The sequence below is a fragment of the Echiichthys vipera genome (genome assembly GCF_963691815.1).
Source record: "Echiichthys vipera genome assembly, chromosome: 15".
Lineage (NCBI taxonomy): Eukaryota > Metazoa > Chordata > Actinopteri > Perciformes > Trachinidae > Echiichthys > Echiichthys vipera.
Window position 1 is genome coordinate 23331417 of NC_139840.1, and position 21213 is coordinate 23352629.

At 40.7% G+C, this 21213-nt stretch overlaps 1 protein-coding gene across 1 annotated transcript in view; it reads left to right on the top strand.

Moving 5' to 3' along the window:
* cdh24b (cadherin 24, type 2b) overlaps positions 1 to 21213 on the top strand; it is a gene marked incomplete at its 3' end in the record, with an annotated part of 92107 nt that overhangs the window by 23239 nt on the left and 47655 nt on the right. Inside the window, exons 3-4 of the mRNA XM_083929074.1 lie at positions 7667 to 7786; positions 13645 to 13812. Coding sequence (XP_083785200.1) covers positions 7667 to 7786; positions 13645 to 13812 — 288 coding nt within the window. The remainder of the gene's footprint in view (positions 1 to 7666; positions 7787 to 13644; positions 13813 to 21213) is intronic.

Here is a 21213-nt window from a genome sequence, read left to right on the forward strand (position 1 = left end):
TGCAGCAATGTGCCATGAACAACTCCCCAAATCCAAGACAAAACTGACAGAAGGATGAGACAAATCCATCTGCTTCTTCAGAACCATGGACAGCAGCAGCGCCGTGGATTTATCAGTACACAGCACAGTTAGGATAAGGATATTTCAGAGCCATGGTCGGGCCATAGATTCTAACTTGCACAAACCTCATTCATATTCAACTAAACAACCTCTCTGCCCCTGCACTCTCTCTAGGGATGCAGAGGGGAGGAGGGCATGTGAACAAGGGGCATGCCATTTTGTCATTTTTAAACTCAAAACTTTAAAGTCCCTGAAAACGTATTTTCTCGATTAGCTTCCCACTATGAGGTATGTGATCCTATGGAAACAGAATATTTTCTGCAAAAATGTACACCAATGTGGGTCATTTTTTTTTACATGACGGATATCTGTATTCTGATTTCCAATCAGAGTTCAGAAACATTTGAATCCGAATCTGATGAGTTGGTCGTTTGGTTACTTTGGTACTTTACTTGGTTGGATTCTCAATTGAGTTTTTAGGGAAAGATTGTTTTTGACATATCACAAATACATTCAAGATTCAAGATTCAAGAAGCTTTATTTATCCGAGGGAAATGATTGTGCAACAGTTTCAATACAAAGATGGGAAAGGATCAGAGTAACAATAAGCATAAAAACATAATCCAATCAAAATAAAGCTAACATAAAATAAATCAAACAATAACTAAATGTGACAGAAAGCAACAGACATTGTGGTTAAACGTAGGTAAATACATTATACAACAATACGCTGCGTGCAGTTTAGCAGCATGTTTAAATGAAATAAGTACAACTAAATAAGTGAGAAGGAGCGATAAGTGTTAAGAGTGTAGCAGCATTTCTTACTGAACTAAGTTACAGTACAACTAAATAAAGTGATGCAGTGATATAAAGTGACAAAATACATTTGTAAACACAGTCTGCCAAAGTTGGGAGGAGGTTGGAGTGGATGGATTGGGTCAAAGACACACAGGAATTTCACCCAGGAGATCACTGTTCCTGTCCCGGGTGAAACCAAAAGTCAAAGTTGACTTATATTAAGTTTTTATTTTTTATTTTCATTTATCTAATGTATTCAAGATATCTCCTTTACAAGAGTGACACGGCCAAGACAGCTGCAGACATTAAACAAAGTTTCAGAGATATAATATATAACAGTTACAAACAATGCAGTTTCCAATCAAAGAATGATTATACCAAAAACAAAAGACTAGTAATTGCGAATAGCACAGTCAAAGCATCTGCATCGGGATGCAGCTTTCTCCAACTCCTTCAATCTACTTTTAAAAACATTGAAAAAGACCAGCCCCCCTCGACCCAAATCAGTCTGCAGCAAATTTCAAGCCGCAGGAGCAGCATATCTAAAAGCACTTTTCACCGTTTCAAGACGGACGTTAGGTACGGATATAGCAAGAGTCTTACAAATATATTACACAGCGAAGGCGGAAGCTTCCAGTAATTCTCAGATGTATAAATTCAAACAGATATGAAGGAAGCAAGTTAAGAATTGCCTTATGAACAAGGACATGCCAGTAATTAATTCTATGGATGGACAATAAAGGCCAACCAAGAAAAGAACCTCAGGGCTCACTGCTTCACTTCAGCTTTTTCAGAACTTGCTGAATGTGAGCTTTAAATGAGAGGGATTCATCAATAAATTCATGGGTATTTATATGAAGAACTGGACTCAGTCACGTTGCCCTAAAAAGCAACAATAGATGAACGGTTAAGTGGCTTTTTTTAGGAGTCCAAGTCAGTTTCAGCTCATGAAAGATGTGTTGTACAGTATCAAAGAGGATGATACTTTGTAGGAGCAGAGCCATAAGTAACAGAATCATCTGTTAAAATTATCATTATAATGCGGGCGGCACGGTAGTGTGTGTCGCCTCACAGCAAGAGGGTTCCCGGTTCGAATCCCAGCTAGGGGCCCTTCTGTGTGGAGGTTGCATGTTCTCCCTGTGTCTGTGTGGGTTTTCTCCGGGTTCTCCGGCTCCCTCCCACGGTCCAAAGACATGCAGGTGTTAGGTTAATTGATGACTGTTAATTGCCGTGGGTGTGAATGGGAGTCTGCATGGTTTTCTGTCTCTTTTTGTCTCTATGTGCCCTGTGATGGACTGGTGTCCTGTCCAGGGTGTACCCCGCAACACGCCCACTGGGATTGGCTCCAGCCCCCCCCCCGCGACCCCGATAGGGACAAGCACTTGAAGATTGAGGGACATTATAATGCAAATCCTAATTTCTCAGGTGTTGTGATTCAAGGATACAACCAAACAAACAATTACTTACTTATGTTCTCACAAATTTTGTAACATCAATCATATATAAATATGCATCAAGTACATTTTCATCAACAGCACTGAGGCTCATATTCAAGGAGAAGCTGTAATAGTGTTGACAGTTTCATTTTATTGAGCTGAACTGATATTGTATTCAAAACAAGCAACATCGTATGCCTGGAGCCACTGCCCAAATTATTATTAGCACATAATAAACTGAAATATAATTAAGTAAAAACAGAGATTAACCTGCTCGAGGTCTAATAAATGAACAACTTGGTGACGCATGTCCATATGATATGTTAATAAGAGGCCTGTTTGATATTTGCTGCCTCCCTTTAGGCTTAAAGACTTTTGCAATGTCAAAGGCACGCTGAGAAGAAGTGTGCAAACATTTAGTGTACTAATGTAAGAAATCTGGCAAACTGACTGGCGGGTGCAGCAGGAAGAAAGTGAAATACTCCCCTCTGTATAGTTTCAACACAGCTTTGCCTTTTTTCAGATTGCAACACCTAGATATAGTTTTTAAAGGGCCCTCAGCGCAGTTACGAGCTACAGTCTCTGCTCTCATGAAATATTTTGAATAAGATATTTATATATATTTATTTATATAACATTAAAGCAACTTTACAAACCAAAAAGGGCACATTTATTTTGAAAGCACGTACATTCTACATCATACAGTATATGCCTTTTGTAAAAGTTTGATGTGAGTTACTCAAATACACTTTTATTGGGAGCAGGCAGGTCAGGTGGTGCTGTTCAATTTTATTACTCTTTTGGCATGAAATTGCATCCCTGTTTCCGCCTGCTCAGACCAGACAGAGAAAATTTCATGGCTGGAGTTGGCGAATGTGCACACATAGACCTCTCTGAAACCCAGAAAATTGAATGCAAATGGGAATACAATTTAAATGCAATGTAGGCAGATTCTGTAATGGTTTAGATTAATGGGTGGATTTTAATAATACTGTCACTTCAGCTGCTTGTAGGATGTATGTGGTATTTTCTCCTTTTGTTGATGAAATACCTGTAGACATCATACAGCAGCGGGAATGATCCAGTACACTCCATCTGCAGTCTCAAGTTTAAGAGATGTGGAGCTTGTAATTATGCACAGGCCAAACAGTTTGGGGTAATTATAATACTAATAATATGATTATTATGGGGCGCTCCTAGGTTATGTAATCATGCAAATGGCTTAAACAGACTATTGTTTTAGTCTCAGTGCTTGGCTTGATTGTGTGCATGTAAATGTCTAGTACACAGATATAACTAACTGAATATATTTAATCATTTGAGCATAAAAAGTATGAGCAAACAGAAACAGCTTGTGTTGTACTACATAAAAGAAGACATTAGGGATGCAGTCTTTTCATATTTGAGTTGTGTGTAGTGTGCCGCTGCTTTAGGATCTGCCCGTTCCAGAGAAGAGCAGTTTCTTCTTGGCTCATTGACTGCTTTTAAATGTGATAAGGAGCTGACTTCAGTTTTGTTTTTTGTGTGCTTTTATTAGATAGTAGTAGATGGATAGGAAGGCAAAGATAGAGGGGGGAGGACTCGCAACGAAGGGCCGAAGGTTGGATTTGAACCCAGGCCAAGAAGAGCCCACATGGGGCACACCAGTTAAGCTAGAGTTTGCCACAGAGCTGAGGTGAAATACTGAAAAACTGAAATTCACCCTGAATCCAACTGCGGATATTGTATTCATCCTACCAATCATATATTCATACTTTTCTAGCCTCTTCTACACATTGCAACGAGAACTAAGAATTAGTCCGTCACACCCACCCGAACTTGCAATCTAAGCGCCTGCAGCCAGTGTCGGGGAAATAGAGCCCTCAGTTTGTGAGGCAATACACTCTGAAATGCTTTTACTGTAGCAGAAACGACGGATTCTTCAAAATGAATAAATTCAGCCACCACGATAGTCGAGGTAAAGAAAGAAAAGTGGGTTTCTGGGGCAAACCCCTTAAAAGCCATCAAAAGTCTATTCAGGATACCTCAGTTGGTAGAACATGAAAATCTACAGCACATCTGAGGGTACAGTTTAAAAATTCCTGTTTAAACACTGCCCTGTTTCCTGTTGGCATTGATGTATGGCAGCGTCTGTGTATCAGATAATGTTTACCCCCCCCAAAACCACAGAAGACTTTATCAGCTAAATGCACGAGAGCAGACTGGAGTCATTCTTCGAAAGCAGAGGAACTGTTCTGTGAGATTAGGGTGTATTTACATACAAATATGATTAATTACCCTTTTTAATCCAATTTATTAAGAAATTCTAAAGTATTATAAAATGATCTCCCACGTCGATAGAAAGATGCTGTGATAGAGTGAATGTCACAGCCACAGTGACCTGATAATATTCCCATGACAGCAGAAAGATCTGTGTGACAGGAGTGCTTGGAAAAGGAATGAAATAAGAGGCGAGGGCAGCGACGTGGGGATTTTTTTTTGCACTCATACTGCAGATAAATGTGACAATAACTTTCTGATATTGTAATTCCGAGCATGACTGCTGAGTGCCTGTAGGAAACAGTTTGTATGTACAGAAAGTACTCTAATCTCCATTTAAACTCAGCCTTGCCCCTTGAAAATGGGTTCTACTCTCAGGAGCACGCTTGCCTTTTAAAAGCAGGGAGAATTGCTTTCAGGAAAACTTTCAAATTTGCCAGAGAAGAGGGTATTATTTTAAATAATTCACCCCTAAACTGGTTAGTATGGAAAAGTTTAACAAATGTGGCCTGAGGTCCTCATCATCCGCCTTTTTAAAGGTTGTTTCTAAACATCAAGGTCTCTCCCTTACTCAATGTTTAATTCAGATTAGAATAATGACCCTGCCTGCAAGCATCCTGCCGGGACAGGTCCCAGGGAGAGGCTCGATGGAGACCAGCACTATTTAGTAATCCTATCAGCTGCCTTATGAGCGCCCGCTCCTCAAAGCATCTCAGTCTTTAGATTGAGTTGTTCAGTCAATCATGGATTCAATATTTACTTGATGATTCAATATTTACCAAGGCGCTTTGCAGCATGCGTGACTGAGAAGATAGTACTTCTGTGAGGGATCCTATCAAAGACTTGTTACATGAGACATTTAAGGGTGAGGGTGGGGGTTTAGAGGGGGGAGTCAGTGTCTCATCTATGACAATGAGACACTGATGCAAGGTGCGCTGGAACCGAGCCAGTTCCCCGCTTGAAATTTGTTTGTTTGTGTTGGTCTCACTCGACTGAGTATAAACATCTTACCAGATTTGTGTCTGCATTCTGGGAGACTGACTCACACTGAAAGTTTAACCTTGAGTATAAATATTTATATTAAAATAAATAAATAAATATATATATATATATATATATATATATATATATATATATATATATATATACTAGGGGGCGACTCCTATCCCTCTACCCAAGAGGACAGATGTCTTATGGTAAGAACATGCGTTCCAGATGAATGCATGGCAGCAGTGTGACTGGCTGTATAGCAAGGCTGGCAGGCTGAATACCAATAGGCTTGCCTGTGCCTTGCACTTGTTGCATCAACCCCAGCAAAACAGTTTGATCCCGAGGTCTGGTTAGTATTTACTGCTGTCAAAAGAAACATTTCTGTCTACTTATCTACTTATTCTCCCCAGCCCTAATCTACAATATCTATAATGGGGGAAAAAAGGCCTGAAACGTAAAGGGATTCAATAGCAGTCACTTTGTAGTCTGTCAGTCTTTGAGTGAAGCTGTTGTGGTGAAGGAATGCTTTGAAATGAAACTGAAATTGAAGATAGTGATGTTATAGTTTTTTCTAGTTAGTAAGAAAATGTGTGAAATGGAGAAATAAATCAAAACTGAGCATGGATTAAAAATCTTGACACAACATCTGCAATCACAGGTAAAAGAAAATCCTGCTCCCTGTTTAACTTAACTTGCTCTCAGTTTCATATACAGATTATATACAGAATGTACTGTGTATTAATAGTCATACTATACTGTTTTTATTGCAATTAGTTAAACAAGAAATCAAGGATTATTTCCAACATATTACTGTAGGTGCACTCCGGCTGCAAATAGTTGTTCAGACAAAAACTGAGTGTTATCATAAGAGAATAGGAGGTCCTGAAAACAGAAACTTTGGGAAACAGCGATGAAAGAAGTACTCAGATCTGTTGAAATACTTGATTCAAAGTAAAAGTCCTGCACTCAAAATCATACTTAAGTATAAGTGCAAATGTTTACCAGCAAATGTACTTTCAAAAGTAAAGTACTCTGCAGATAAAGCTGGTGAAGCTCCATAAATATAGACCCAAGTAATACACTGGCATTATCCTTTCACACACAGACACACACACACACACACACACACACACACACACACACACACACACACACACACACACACACACACACACACACACACACACACACACACACACACACACACACACACACACACACACACACACACACACACATTCTCTTGTTCTCCTTCTTGAACACTCTTTGGTGCAATCTTTGCAGATTTTACATCTGCCGTCTGTCAATAACCCATCTCTTTCTAAAGTACCTGTAGTCGATGATGCCCTGCTCCCCATTTTCCCTGCATACCACACACACAAACACACACACACACACACACACACACACACACACACGCACGCACGCACACATGCGCACACGCACGCATGCGCACACGCACACGCACACGCACACGCACACGCACACACACACCACCTATCTTCCCCATAGTGATACTGTCATGGCTTTGATCAGAGATAAGGTTGCAGCTGCTCCCACTAATCCTCCTGCCTTGTGTTGCTTGTGTCCCGCTGGGAAAAGTATTTCTCCCTGCAATTGAATAAATAAAGACATACTATATGAATATGCTACATATGCAACGTGTATATTGTATTTAGTATATTTCCCTTTTTTGCTAACAATTGCAAAAAATGTCCCTGCCAAATTGACACTCCACAAGCAGTAGATTTAAAAAGGGAAAAGCAGGCCGGTGAAGAGACAGACGATCCGATTGAGAGAGGGAGCTAAAGGGAATTGGCGACGGAGATGAAGAGAAATGAAGTGAGTCAGAGGGAATGGAGGGATATAGAGGAGAAGGGAGGAGAGAGAGGGTGCGTGTGGGGGGCTGAATAAAGTATTTGTCACACTGCCATTGGTAAGAGATTGAAAAAGAAGGAGTGAGAGCTTTCTTGTGCTCTTAAAGTGCTGCTGTAGTCTGTTCACTTAGCTCTAGCTCTGCCTTGTTTTTGACTCTCTCCCTTCTCTCCTGTCTTTGCTTTTCCTACCCTGTTGCCCTCTTTCCTTTTATTATCCTCCACCTCCTCCTCCTCTCCTCCCTGCAGGCACGTCTATAATCCAGGTGACAGCAACAGATGCCGATGACCCGACTTATGGGAACAGCGCCAGGCTAGTGTACACACTGGTGCAGGGCCAACAGTACTTCTCTGTCGATCCGCAGACAGGTGAGTGTGTTTATATATCCATGAGTGCTTGTGTGTTCCCATCATGACACACATGGGCGGAGAAATGTAAAGGATGCGCAGATGTCAGAAAGCAAATACACACACGCTGCAGAAAAGCAAATACACTCAAGATGTTGGTGTGCAAACACACATATTGTACGAACAAACAAGTGAATTCAGGCCTGAGTCGTAAACACACCCAGCGATAAGCATGTGAGAATGGACAGACCTGATAACGCACACACGTGAGCTTACATGCAGGTGTACGTGAGCGTGCAAACACAGGTGGAGCTAAGCATTCGAGAATGAGCTGCATACACAGACAGAGAAAAAAACATCCTTTTTTCCCCTGCTTTCTTCCATTCTATTAGTCGTACCACACGCACGCACACGCACGCGCACACGCACGCGCACACGCACACGCACACGCACACGCACACGCACACGCACACACACACACACACACACGCCAAGTGTATCCCTCGGTCTCTTGTCACACTAGTCATCCATCTTTCCAACTTCCCTTTTCCCTCCGCCATAAACACCCTCCTCTCAAATGCACACACACACACACACACACACACACACACACACACACACACACACACACACACACACACACACACACACACACACACACACACACACACACACACACACACACACACACACACACACACACACACACACACACACACACACACACACGTATCTCCCCCCTCTCCCAGTGTTCCCCCTCCCTGTTTCGCTCTAGTATGAGTTGGCAGAAATGTATTCAGGCTGCCAGGGCCTGAACACAAAACACAGCAGCCTAATGTTATTATTTCTGGATGAGGCAAAGGCAGACAGACATGTGTTCAAAGAGAGATGTCAGCAAAGGTTTATGAACTATTACATAGGATAGATTACAGGGGGCACAAAGGAACCCTTCAGTTGCGTGTGTGTTCTTGATATGAGCTCTTTCTTGCATGTCACCCAAGGGCAAAAAGTTTTCTCTTCAGCGAGGGGTCCTTTATTTATTTATTTTCTTTTATTATGATTACTTTTTTTAGCGTCGTACCTTAGGGGGAGATCATTCCTTGGTTGGCTCAGAAATGGAGCTTGAACAGTCGGATGTTTCAGATGCTGTTTTGATTGACAGCGCACGCATAAACACTTAACACACAATGAGGCTGCTGTAGTTGTTCCTGTTTCCCTCTGTATATGGGGGAACGTTTATTTTGCCCACACGGGTCACAGGTGGCCAATACTTGTGTTTTCCTCATTGAATGTCAATGTTTAGTAATTGATTGCTTTGACATGTGAGGCCCTCTGAAGCGAGCGTAGAGAGCTGCGGCGCTTTTTGAAATGCTAATTGGGGAGTATAAACCTAATTCCACCCTGTGTGTATTAGCCGTGACACCGTTCTATTAGACAAGCTTTAGTATTCTGAACGTGTCTGCTCTCTTCTCTCTTCTCTCTTCTCTGGGCTCCCTATCTCCCTTTTACAATCACCCTCCGTTTCTCGTTGGCTCCATCACCAAAGGTCTTATTCAAAAGCATACACTCTGAGGCGAGCATATTCTCACTCATATATTCAGTTTATTTGCTTATGAATTCTGCTCAGAAAACTAGACACATTCCTGCTTTGTTCGTTAGCATTCAAAACAGCCCGCGCTGAATGTGATTCACCTTGAGCTGCCAAGTCATCCCAGGCTGGTGTTTTTGGCTGGTGTTGGACGAGAGCAGCCAGCACTTGATGTGCAACACCCAATCAAATGCTGCAGAATGAGGTCACTTACACAGAGGAGGTGATCGATGTTGAATGTGTGCCTTGGTGTGCTGTTAAAGAGTGTGAGATACAGAACCAGATTTTACGCTCTGTCAGCATGTCTGGCTGTCAGTGTTGGGTGATTTATCTTTCCCATACAAGCTTCCTAACATATCTGTGTTTGTATATATATATATATATATATATATATATATATATATATATATATATATATATGTGTGTGTGTTTGTGTGTGTGTGTGTGTGTGGGGGGGGGGGTTTCTGTGTGTGTGTGTTTCTGTGTGCCTTTAACTGTACATTAGGTAATATATTGTTGCTGTCAGATTGAAGCTTGGTGTCTCCAGTAAGTCAGAAAAGCTGTCACGTCTTCAGCCTGATGACGAGGCAGTTTGACATTGTCCACTAGGTTTTGAAAGGCCAAATCATAACACTTTTCAGAGTAGGTAAAGACCACTTATTTATAAGACTTATTTATGATTTACATAGACTCAACAATTCCCCCATTGAGTACACAGTGGCGTTCAAAACCTTCCCTGTAACAGGCAGGAACGTCGAACGAAAGGAGAGAGAAAGAGAGGAAAGACAGACAGATGGACAGAGAGAGACAAAGACAGACACAAGGACAGACAGAGATACAGAGAGAGACAAAGAAGACAGAGAGATACTTCCAGAGATACGAGCAACCACAAAAGTAACGATAACTATAATAATATAAGACTAATGATGGTATATATGAGTAATAGTGATAATAGTAACAGGAAGCGTCATGCAGGACCACGGCAGCAGGCACCACCACGATCAGCAGAGACCTGCGAGATGACAAAACACAAACAACTCCGGGGAAGAAGTTAAATTAGTAACACGCATTAATGAGACATGAATGATACAGACAGAGAGGAGAGAAGCTCAGAGTATCAGGACAACTATTATCCCCTGGCAGACTAGGCCTATAGCAGCATCATTAAGCAGAACACAATCAGCTTAGGCCCCGTACATGCAGGCTCTGGGAGGCCCAAGAGGTCTAAGAAGATATGTCAATTAGATTAGAACCATTTTAATCCTTAGAACTGAAGCTATGTTTTGTTGTGTTTTTTACAAAGCAACAACTTGGTCGTTATTACCATTGATAATGATGGAGGACCTGCTATCAACACTGACAGGCCTGTTTGTGTTTACATGAATTAAGCACATAAGTAAAATGACAGTCCTATTAATACAATAAGGATGCTTATGTTACATTACCTAATAGAAGTGGACACTACTTTCTAATAAGGCTCATGGTGGCTAATACATTATTTATTATTGCTTCCTAAATCAGTTATTTTGACACAACTGATACTGTATTTCACAATCTGATACATTATTGATATTAGAGTTTAAAAAAAATTGAATAATATGCATAATATTATATATGTATGATAAGGATATCTTATATTTGTTTTTATAAGAACTGCAACCAAAATGTGTATATTGCCGACATTTTACAGTTAAAGGAAATTAGCTCAACATATCTACATTTTCTAAACAGTTTCTTGATGTGTTACAGTCGACACATGCTGGTATCTTCTTACTAAAGTGGAGGTAATGTCTGCTCTGATGTATTACTGAGAACCCAAGGAAGTGTAGTGTCGAGAGCAAGCTCTTGAGATCTACAGGACATACTTAGTGTGTTATGTGCACACTGTAGTGTATTGAGAGAGGACCACTATCAATGATTCTCAATACTAAAGGTACCGCATTTTAGGCTGCGCCACATGCTTAACATAAAGCGACACGTGTGCTCATGCTTTGATGCATATATACTAACTAATAGCATATGTGCTAACTAATAGCTGCTGACTTCATTTTGCCATCTCTGTATTGTTATTATGATTCCAATCCAATTGACTTTTTTCCCCCTTCCCATCCCATTAATGTGATGAATTGTGAAATTGACTCCCATCCTGTGGGAATCCCACAGGAAAAAATGTCAGCCTCTAACGGGCACTGCACTAGTATCTGCGATAAGCTAGTATCGGCTAATGTATCAAAGTACTTCACCCGTCCAGCTTTATCACTAATAAGCCATAAGAACAAATTTTAGGTTGCCCAGTTGTAAGAAAATCCATTTGGCTGCGGCATAACTTACTCCGTCTTTGTATCTCTTTAATCATCAAGCAGACCCCTTCTATAAATCCTTTTACAGTTACCCTCTCTAGAAGAGCTGCAGAACATCTGGACCAGCCTCTGTGAAATACCAACTTATAATGTATCAACTTATAAATGTATCAGTGTATAACTGCAGGGTAGATGGCTTATTGGAAAGCAACAAACCTGCAACCTCTTATTAATGACGTACAAACACGATTAACTGCAGCCTTCAATAAAGAGTTGTGACTTTGTCAGTTCATAATAAGCGATCAGAAGGCTGTAATCAATGTTAATAAGTCATTAATAGTGTTAGGATTCTCAGTCCACTATTTCTAAGTCAGCTGGAGTTGCTGTTTTACTGTTGGAACACAGTTAGTCCAGTTGCCACTGAAAATGGTCAGAGGTTTGTCACAGAACAATCAGCCCTCAGGTCTGTAGTTACACATGTTAGAAAGTCATTAATAAAGGATCTTTACATTCAATTACAATAATCCATCAAGTGTAGGATTGTAAAAGCTGCTAACAAAAGAACTGTACATTACATTGCTGAGTTAAAGAGCTGGTTTGAGAGACAAAGCAAAAGTATTTATAAAGTTACTGATTAGTGATCGACCGATATGGATTTTTTTTAGGGCCGATGCCGATTTTTTCCATCAGCCTTAGTCGATGACCGATACAGACTGCCGATTTTCTTGAGACGATATTTGGAGGCGATACAACTTTTGCTCCCTCAGTTTACATCATAAAAATCACACAACGATGATTACTAATGTTACGAGTCTCAATTTTCAAAAAAGGAACATTTATTGAATTTAAAAAAGGCATCTTCGGCAACACGGAGCTGCCTGTGGACATCTGTCTGTAAATAATGCCAGGAAAAAACAATCGGCCGCAGCAGCCCGCATCCGCCGATGCTGATACACGTAAAAAGCGTAAATATCTGCCAATAATATCGTCCAGCCTATGTATCAGTCTATTACTATTACTGATGCACCAAGCTGACCTGGGTCCAGACATTTGAATCCATCCACTCAACTGAGTCGACTCATTTGTCATTGTGACATTGTGACATTAAACTGTGTTTCCTCGATTGAAAACACATTTGAGCCAATGAGCAACTAGCCATAAGCCATTAAGGCCCCATGGGCGGGACTAACGCTGTTGTCAGGCAGTGTATTTACAGAGAAAGCACTCACTGGCTTATCACAATGAAGTTAGTTAAATGTTCTAACATCAAAGGCTCCACCGGAGTCTAATCTGTCACAACCATACAGTCCACAGTCGCCACTGTACTGCGGTGGATAAATTGTTTTGAGCTGAAAACAACTTTAAATTAAAATGACTAATTTCAGTATCAGCGATACGGTCCGATAACATTTTTGAAAATTTAGAAGAGCCGCAAGATTGATTGTTTTATTCCTATTCCAGTTAGCACAGGAAGTCCCATGATATTGGTTAGGGTTGGTCAATCAAATGCCCGTCTCCCGTGGAAATCAGTTAGAAGAAGAAGAAGTCAGACTGAAGATGTAAACAGAAACTAGTTGATAATTCTGTCTGAGCTCAGTCAGCCGCCAAGTATTAATACTAGTTTCATTGAAAATAATATGGTCATTAGTTGCAGCTTGTACACCTAGTGTATTATAACGTATGCCTTATCAGACAGCGATACCACTCTTGTAATTAGGATTGTCTGTATTTAAAAATGTGAGTAGAGCTGGATGAGATCCCAATGTGCAGATTTTGTTCCAAAACAGAGCACAGGCCAGAAAGTGTATTTTTGAAGCCAGAAGGTCCAGTGCCTGGTAATCATTGAGTCATAAATATTGATAAAAAAAACCTTTTAGTCCCAAACAGATATATTATGGTCATTTGCAGTTTCGCCAGAGTAAAAGCCTAATTTCCCCTGCTTTAAATGCTTCATGGCATCCCTGATGCTAATGTTTATGTTTATTCCCCAGGCATTCTGCGCACGGCTGTACCCGACATGGACAGGGAGACCCAGGACCAGTACCTGGTTCTGCTTCAGGCCAAGGACATGGGGGGCCACTTGGGCGGATTATCTGGGACCACCACTGTCACTGTCAAGCTCACTGACGTCAACGACAACCCTCCACGCTTCACTCAGAGTGAGTTACTCAGCAGCACACACAGCTACCCACTACGCAGGAACGACTACCAGAAATAGACAGGCAGCACAACATAAAAGAAAATAAATAGAATTACTGCCTTGTGGTTCTATGCCTCCGCCGACCAGTCAAGTTGGCGTTACCAGCCATGTCTCTCCAGACTTACATAATATATGTAATGAAGACTACTCATTTTTTGAAGAAACGTGAGTGCATACACACATCTTAAACCCGGCAGCACAGAACATCGATACAATCATCACATTTTCAGGATTAGTGTCATTCAGTAGTCGACCAAATGTCTCCCCTTCTGTTTCTGAATTATGGCGTAAAAGTTGCAGTCCATAAGATTTTCATCACGGTAATTGTGTGTTAAATTTCCTATCCATTAAAGAGTGAGTTAAAACAATGGGGATTGATCATATTACCCACTGATGAAAGTGCTTGTATTTGTTGCTTTGCCTAAAAATACAATCTGTGTGTCTGGTTCTTTTTCCGCGCTAAAGTTAAATGCGGCGCGGAGTTAGTGACACTTTTCATGTCGTTCCTCTTCTCTCTTCGGATCTCCTGCATGTGAAGGCATCATGCCACCTGTGCAGGTGAGAGCTGCCAATCTACTGTTCGGTTTCGAAAGGAACTGTGGGAGATGAGGTCCCAGAGGCACCTGTAATTGCACCTTACCGCCAAAGCAGCTTCTAACAACAACAACGTATCCCAATTCTTACGGACTACAACTTGAAATAATGGCGGAAAAGCATTTTGCAGAACATAATGTCACAGTGAAGCTGACCTTTAACCTTTTGAACATGAAATATCATCACTTCCTCATTTTTATCCTATTAGAAATCTATATGAAATGTTGTCATAAGTCATGAGTTATGGCTAAAAACACATTTTGTCAGGTCACAGTGACCTTGACCCTTGACCTCCAAAATCTAATCAGTTCAGCCTTGAGTCCAAATGGCTGTTTGTTCCAAATTAGGAGACATTCCCTCCATAACGACTGTATGTTGACAGGCTGTACTTTCTCTATGCACACATATATACAGTGATTGTATGTATCAGCTCACCCCTCCCCCAGTCCGAAGCACACATATACACTCACCATGCTGGAGTATAAAATGTTTATAGATACTTCATTATGGTTTGTTTGTTTATCCGGCTTCTACAAGATTGGTGTGCCTTCACCTCATTAGAAGACTGCAGTATCAAGTGAGCCGTCAGTCACTGCACAGAAACAGTTTAATGATTTTGTATTAACTTTTTTACTACTCATTATACGAAAAAAAGGCCATGAGAAAACAACCACTAGGCTGCATAACAGCATAAACACAGTGTTTGTTTTGCACCAGAATGCAAAGGACCTCTCAGACCTTTATGACCCGAAGGTCTCATCAGGATTTTCACAGCAGCAGTCAGGCAGAGGAGACCGCTGCGTGCTGCAAAGTGCCTCATCAAACATTCGCTCATGGATTTCACTCGCGTCTGTAATGATAGATCGGCTACTGTTTCCTGCTCCAGCTGTTCTTTCACATTACAGTCTGACAGCACCTCTATTTAGGCCGACCTAACTGGGTTCTAAAATAACGTTTTGATTGCATTTAGATGAATGTCACTGTTTGTGATCATGAAGTTAATTAGTGCAAAGGTGGGGATGTTAAAGGTCCATGTCCTGTGTTGCTATGTGACTTATATCGTTTATAAATTCACTTCATTGTTGCATTAGTGGCAACAAAATTTGAACCAAATTAGTAATTTACATAATGGCTGCTGATCGCCATGAATATTTTGTAATCAAGTTGAATTATTCGACCTAATTGTCCTAGTTGGACAATTACAACATTAAACTGTAAATCATTCATTGAGTTATCTGAAATGAGGCTGATGAGCTGCTCTGGTGTCTCTGTTGTTTGATGGACTTCACTGATGAGGCTGATATTAATCAGTTACATTTTTATTATACCTCCAAGCCTCCTTTCTTACCTTTAAAAGGACAGACCCATTGGTCCTCCTGTGAATGAACAGAGGAGCCAAACAGCCATGATGGCCAGTGTTCTTGTCATCCTTTACCTAATGTCATCCTTTCTGCCGTTTCTCATCAACCAAGCCCCGTCTCTTCCGAGATAATTACTGACCTCATCCCAATTAAAGCGAAAGAGTTGACAGAATATATCGCTTTTTGTACAATTACAGTTCATTCTGATTTTTAGGAGCGGACGATTGGGAAAGATAATTTTTCCATTAAAGTATTACTGAAATTGAGATAAGAAGAGCTATATCACTTCTTTCAGAGAAAAGTTATAATCATTGTAAGGGCTGAACAATTTGAGAGAAATATATAATTGTGATTTTTTTTTGGGCAACAATACTATTGCAAATTAAAATTGTTAATTGTTTTCAATAACTGAAAGTAAAGGTTGTAGTTCCGGTCTACATAGTTTAAAACACGTTTGTTCCACATTTCTATTGACAAACTGACTAATTCAGCCCATATATTAGTAGTATAACTTGAAATTACTTGATAATATATATATATAATATATATATATATTATCAAGTAAAAATATATATATCAGGCTATTTTGAAATAACATTTCAATCTTATATTAATAGTTTGTTGTCTGTACAGTACATTGTTTAATGATAGAATTGAACTAACTAAACTAACACCCAAAATACATGGGGAACAGATGTGCAGTGTCCATACGTAGGCGGGGGACAGTGGGGTGTTTTACCTGCTGCACAGACTCTGTCGGTAGGGTGTGGCTACTGTGTGAGTTTTCATTCAGATGGTTCAGCAGGGTTTTGAAACTCAGTCACATGTACGGAGGAAAAAAAAACAAAAAACTCTGGATTCTGCTATTAGAGAATTTTACAACTTGTGTAACGAGTAGTAAAACAACTAGGACATTCTGATTTAAATAAGGGCCCTCAACAGAAAATACTTTTTCATGATGTAAGGCTGACGAGAAAAGTCTTTTGGGGAACATCTCTGAATCTCATAGTCCAGGTTTCTTTGTAGTCAGCCAGTTTGAAATTACGATGAGTTGTTTTAAAGTTAAACACGAGTTTCACACAACTGTTTCTGCCAGCAGTCTGTCACCCCCGGAAAACCACTGAGCACGCTGCTCACTACCTGTCCAAAACTGACATTAGACAAACACCGAAATAATTTGGGTTGGCGTTTTGACACCGCCTTCAATTAGCACCAACAAAGTGTGCAGAATCAGCTATTATCAGTTCATGTTTGCAATGCACCACAGATTGTACAGACAACTTGTTGTTTTAAGGAGCATATTTTTCCTATTTTTTTCTAGGAATTTATTGACATTCATTGGCGATGGTGGTAATGATGTCCACTATAAATGAAAGTGCTGAAATCTATATGTATAAGTTATATGTGTTCACATTTGTCTGAGTTATGACTCCAAGAGATGTGAATTATGAGGCAAATTGCAGCATACGGGTGCTAATGGCTTTAAAGCACCTAATAGCCTTCATGATCTGTGTGTCACAGCCGCTGTTGCAGCTCCAACTGCTGACTGTGTGCATAAGGGGGGCAAATTACAATAACTTACTTCCAGTTGATTTAAGAAAACCTGTCCCTTTCAGCTCATGCAATATCTTTGCCTCATGTCTCTCTACAAACCCGGGAATTTCTTCCTTCGATTCACAGGTCCTTTCGATACAGCTCGTGATTTAGAACCAAAAACTACTTCAAAGAAGTACTTGACATTCAAAACATTAATACAGCAGCAAAAGATATAGTGGAGTAATGCCGTCCGGCGCGTCGGTATCAGACGCACAGGGCCATGACAAAACATCGGTATTTGACAGCTTGGGCAGGCAACCCCAGTCCAATTTCATATTTTTCAGTATTTCCAGTACAGCACCTTTAAAGTAGTTTATGTTTTTATCCATTATGACTGTTTGTCAAACTAGATAATAAAAGTAAGTTTTATGGCATTCATTCTCTGTATGTATAACCTTAACCTGACCATACGTAATGTCAGCAATCACATCCACACAGGGTTAGTACCAGTGGCGGCTGCTGGTCTTTCAAGAGGGGAAGCTCATTTTTCCCGCCTACATCATAAATGTGTTTGTTTATTTGTATGTAAATTCTACCCTTTGTTCCTTTTCAAGAAAATGACCTGTGACCTTTTCGTACCAACTAGGCGTCTTTTCCAGGGACTTGACCAGTGTCCTCTCAATGGCCAAAGAGCTAGGCTGCTTAAACGGCCTTGGCCCAGCTGGAGCTGCTGCGCCAGACTACTGTGAAGTGTGACCGCCTGTGAGTGTGAGTGATCGATGCCCGTTGGGCAAAGAAACCGCAGAGCAACAGAACCAAGTCGCCAAACACAATGCTAGTCGTTTTTTTACAAAGACAAAGTCGCTGGGGATCAGTAAAGTCGATCGGTAAAGTCGAACAGAAGCTGAGTGTCCCACTGTGTAAAGCGCTGCGGGGATGAATGAGAAGGAAGTTGCGTCGGTTACCTGTGATAAGTAGTTGATTCTGAACAAAAGATGAAGGCTTTCTAGCACATACTTAGTCAATGCAATGTACACAAAGCAGTACATATTTCACTACTACTACTTTTTTTTTTTGGTGACATTTTAGGGGAAGCTGAGCTTCCCTTGCAGTCTTAGAGCAAGTGCCACTGGTTAGTACGTAGTACACAGCTCTTAAAAAAATTAAGACGTATGAATGTCTTTTAAGACACTACTATTGGGTTGCTATCAGAACATGTCTATGTTAAATAAACTCTTGTCATCTGACAGTTTCAGGAGCAGGTGAACATGACATACTGTAGCATAGAGTGCAGGTGGATGCAGGAAAAGAGCCGTCAGGAGCTTCATAGGCATGCTCTGAGGGTTTAGTCCAACACACCATTGGCTTTAATGCCAAAATTGAACTAATGATGTCCTGGGGTGCAAAGTTTGTTGGTTGAGTTGAATTACCATTAAAGCTGGTGTTTTAGAGCAGTCTTCTCTGACCAATGGAGGGCTTCTTGGAGAAAAACTGGGCTCATTTTGATGTGTCTGGTTGATGAGGAGCCACATGGTGCTTTGAAACCTCACGGTCTTCCAAACCTCCTGTCTGTTGACTCTACTTGTGACTCCCTGCATGCATATTGAATGCATGAATGTTAGCCTACGCCCGCAGTTGATGTGTCTCTGTGTATCTCTGATCCTCTGCTTGCTGTTATTTCTGCATTCCCACACACACACACACACACACACACACACACACACACACACACACACACACACACACACACACACACACACACACACACACACACACACACACCCCAAACACTCACTCACACTTCCTTCTGAACAGTGCGAACACCATCAAAGCAAGCCAACCCGCTGGTGTACTCAATTACACACCCAAGCTTTTAAAAAGACACCCTCAAATCCGGCCCCAGCGTCTCCCAAGGTCAACACTGCTTATTCCTTGTGGCATTTACCAGAGGGAGAGGATTACACCGAAGCGTACAGTACAAACCAGGTATCGGCTCTACATTAGAGCCTTTACAAGTTGGAAAAAAAACTGGTTCTGCTTTGTGGGCTTTTCACAGCGCCCTAGAAATTCTCCTTATCCAAAAAACATGATTTCAAGAACTAAGTGGGTTTGCTATGTGTACGGTTTTGTATGCTGTCAGGGGACTACTTATACCCGGAGGAGGCGGCAGAGGGGAAGTAGGCTACCGTGCAGATTGTAGCTGTTGTTTGGTTAAATGATAAGTGGGAAATGTGGGATATTTTCAGACACTTCATTGGCAAACATAACACTCTAACCACACTTTCCTTTGGGTCTCATTATCAAATGGCATACACTGTACTCCAAATGTCTTTGGACAACAACATGTTTTTGTTTTTTTACGTTATAGCTCAGCATTCCTTGTTGCTTTTTTTGTTTTTTTGATTTTATTTTCATCCATATCAAATGAACTTTTGAAAGGTAGCTGCGCTTTTTGAACATTTCAAGGTGACAAATATTTAGACACACAGACAACAAAGTAATCATTTTTAGGATCTTGCTGCAAATTATTCAAAGATCATTTGAAGTCTTTATCCCAGAAATATCATGGACTATATTTTCCATGCCGCATTTGCATTAATACTCACAGGACTACATACTTCTCATTGGGCCTGTTTTTCACAAGAACATGTCAGAATGTGAACAGAAACATTTTTGTATCCCAACGCTCCCTTAAAGCTGGTAGTTAACAAGGCAGACAGATGTAAAAAATTGTGCTAAAGGGGAGTTGCTATTACCATCTCATTCCAAATCAACTTCTTGCCTGATTAAGCTCTTAATTATGGTAGTGCTGTGTGTGGAATACATGGTCGGCTAATTGTATGAGAGTAAACAAGGGTGTTGGGTATCAAATCCAATCTCAAATGATCATCTTCCTGTTATAAAGCTTCAGGATAGGCCTAATAGACGACGTTTTGCTCTGTTTGTAATCCATAGGGAAATTTAGATGATGGGACTTCCACAACATCATATAGGTTTGTACTATAGTGTTGTATGAAATTTCATGCCCTTGCTTCCATGTAGTCATTTTTTCAGACATGTTTTTCCATGTTTACTGTAGCTAAATCATTAATGGCTGTGTGTACTCCACAGCTGACTTCTCTGGGGGATACATTGAGATACACTGGCTACCTGTAAAATCTAGAATAGAATTTAAAATCCTTCTCCTTACCTACAAAGCTCTTATTGGTCCGGCTCGGTTGTATCTTAAAGAGCTCATAGTACCGCATCACCCGACTAGATCACTGCGCGCTGAGAATGCAGAGCTACTTGTCGTTCCTAGAGTCTCCAAAAGCAGAATGGGAGGCAGAGCCTTCAGCTACCAAGCTCCTCTCCTGTGGAACCGACTCCCAAGTGTTATGCAGGAGGCAGACAGTCCCCATATTTAAGAGTACGCTCAAAACTTTCCTCCTGTATAAAGCATACAGCTACGGCTTGCAAGCCCTTAGCTTTGTTGTTATTTTTAAGATGATTTTGTCCAGACAGATGTCCGTCCCCCATAGAGCTGGGTCGGTCTGATGTTCCTGTCTGTTATAGGGAAGGCTTTTGTTACAACCGTACTTCATAAATAAGTCATAGAGTGTGGTCTTTACCTAGTCTGTAAAGTGTCCTGAGATAACGTTTGTTATGATTTGGCATTATAAATAAAATTGAATTGAATTGAGAATTGAGATAGAGGCTGGGGAATTGGCTGGAAGTGCTCCTTAAAATAAGATGACCGCTTATTCCTACTCTGGAAAGTAGACTAAAGGAAGATAACAAGGAAAACAAACAAAACAACAAGTGGTAGTCACATGAAAAAATACACATAGTCTTATTATGATTTTCCATCGTAACACAGATTATACCTT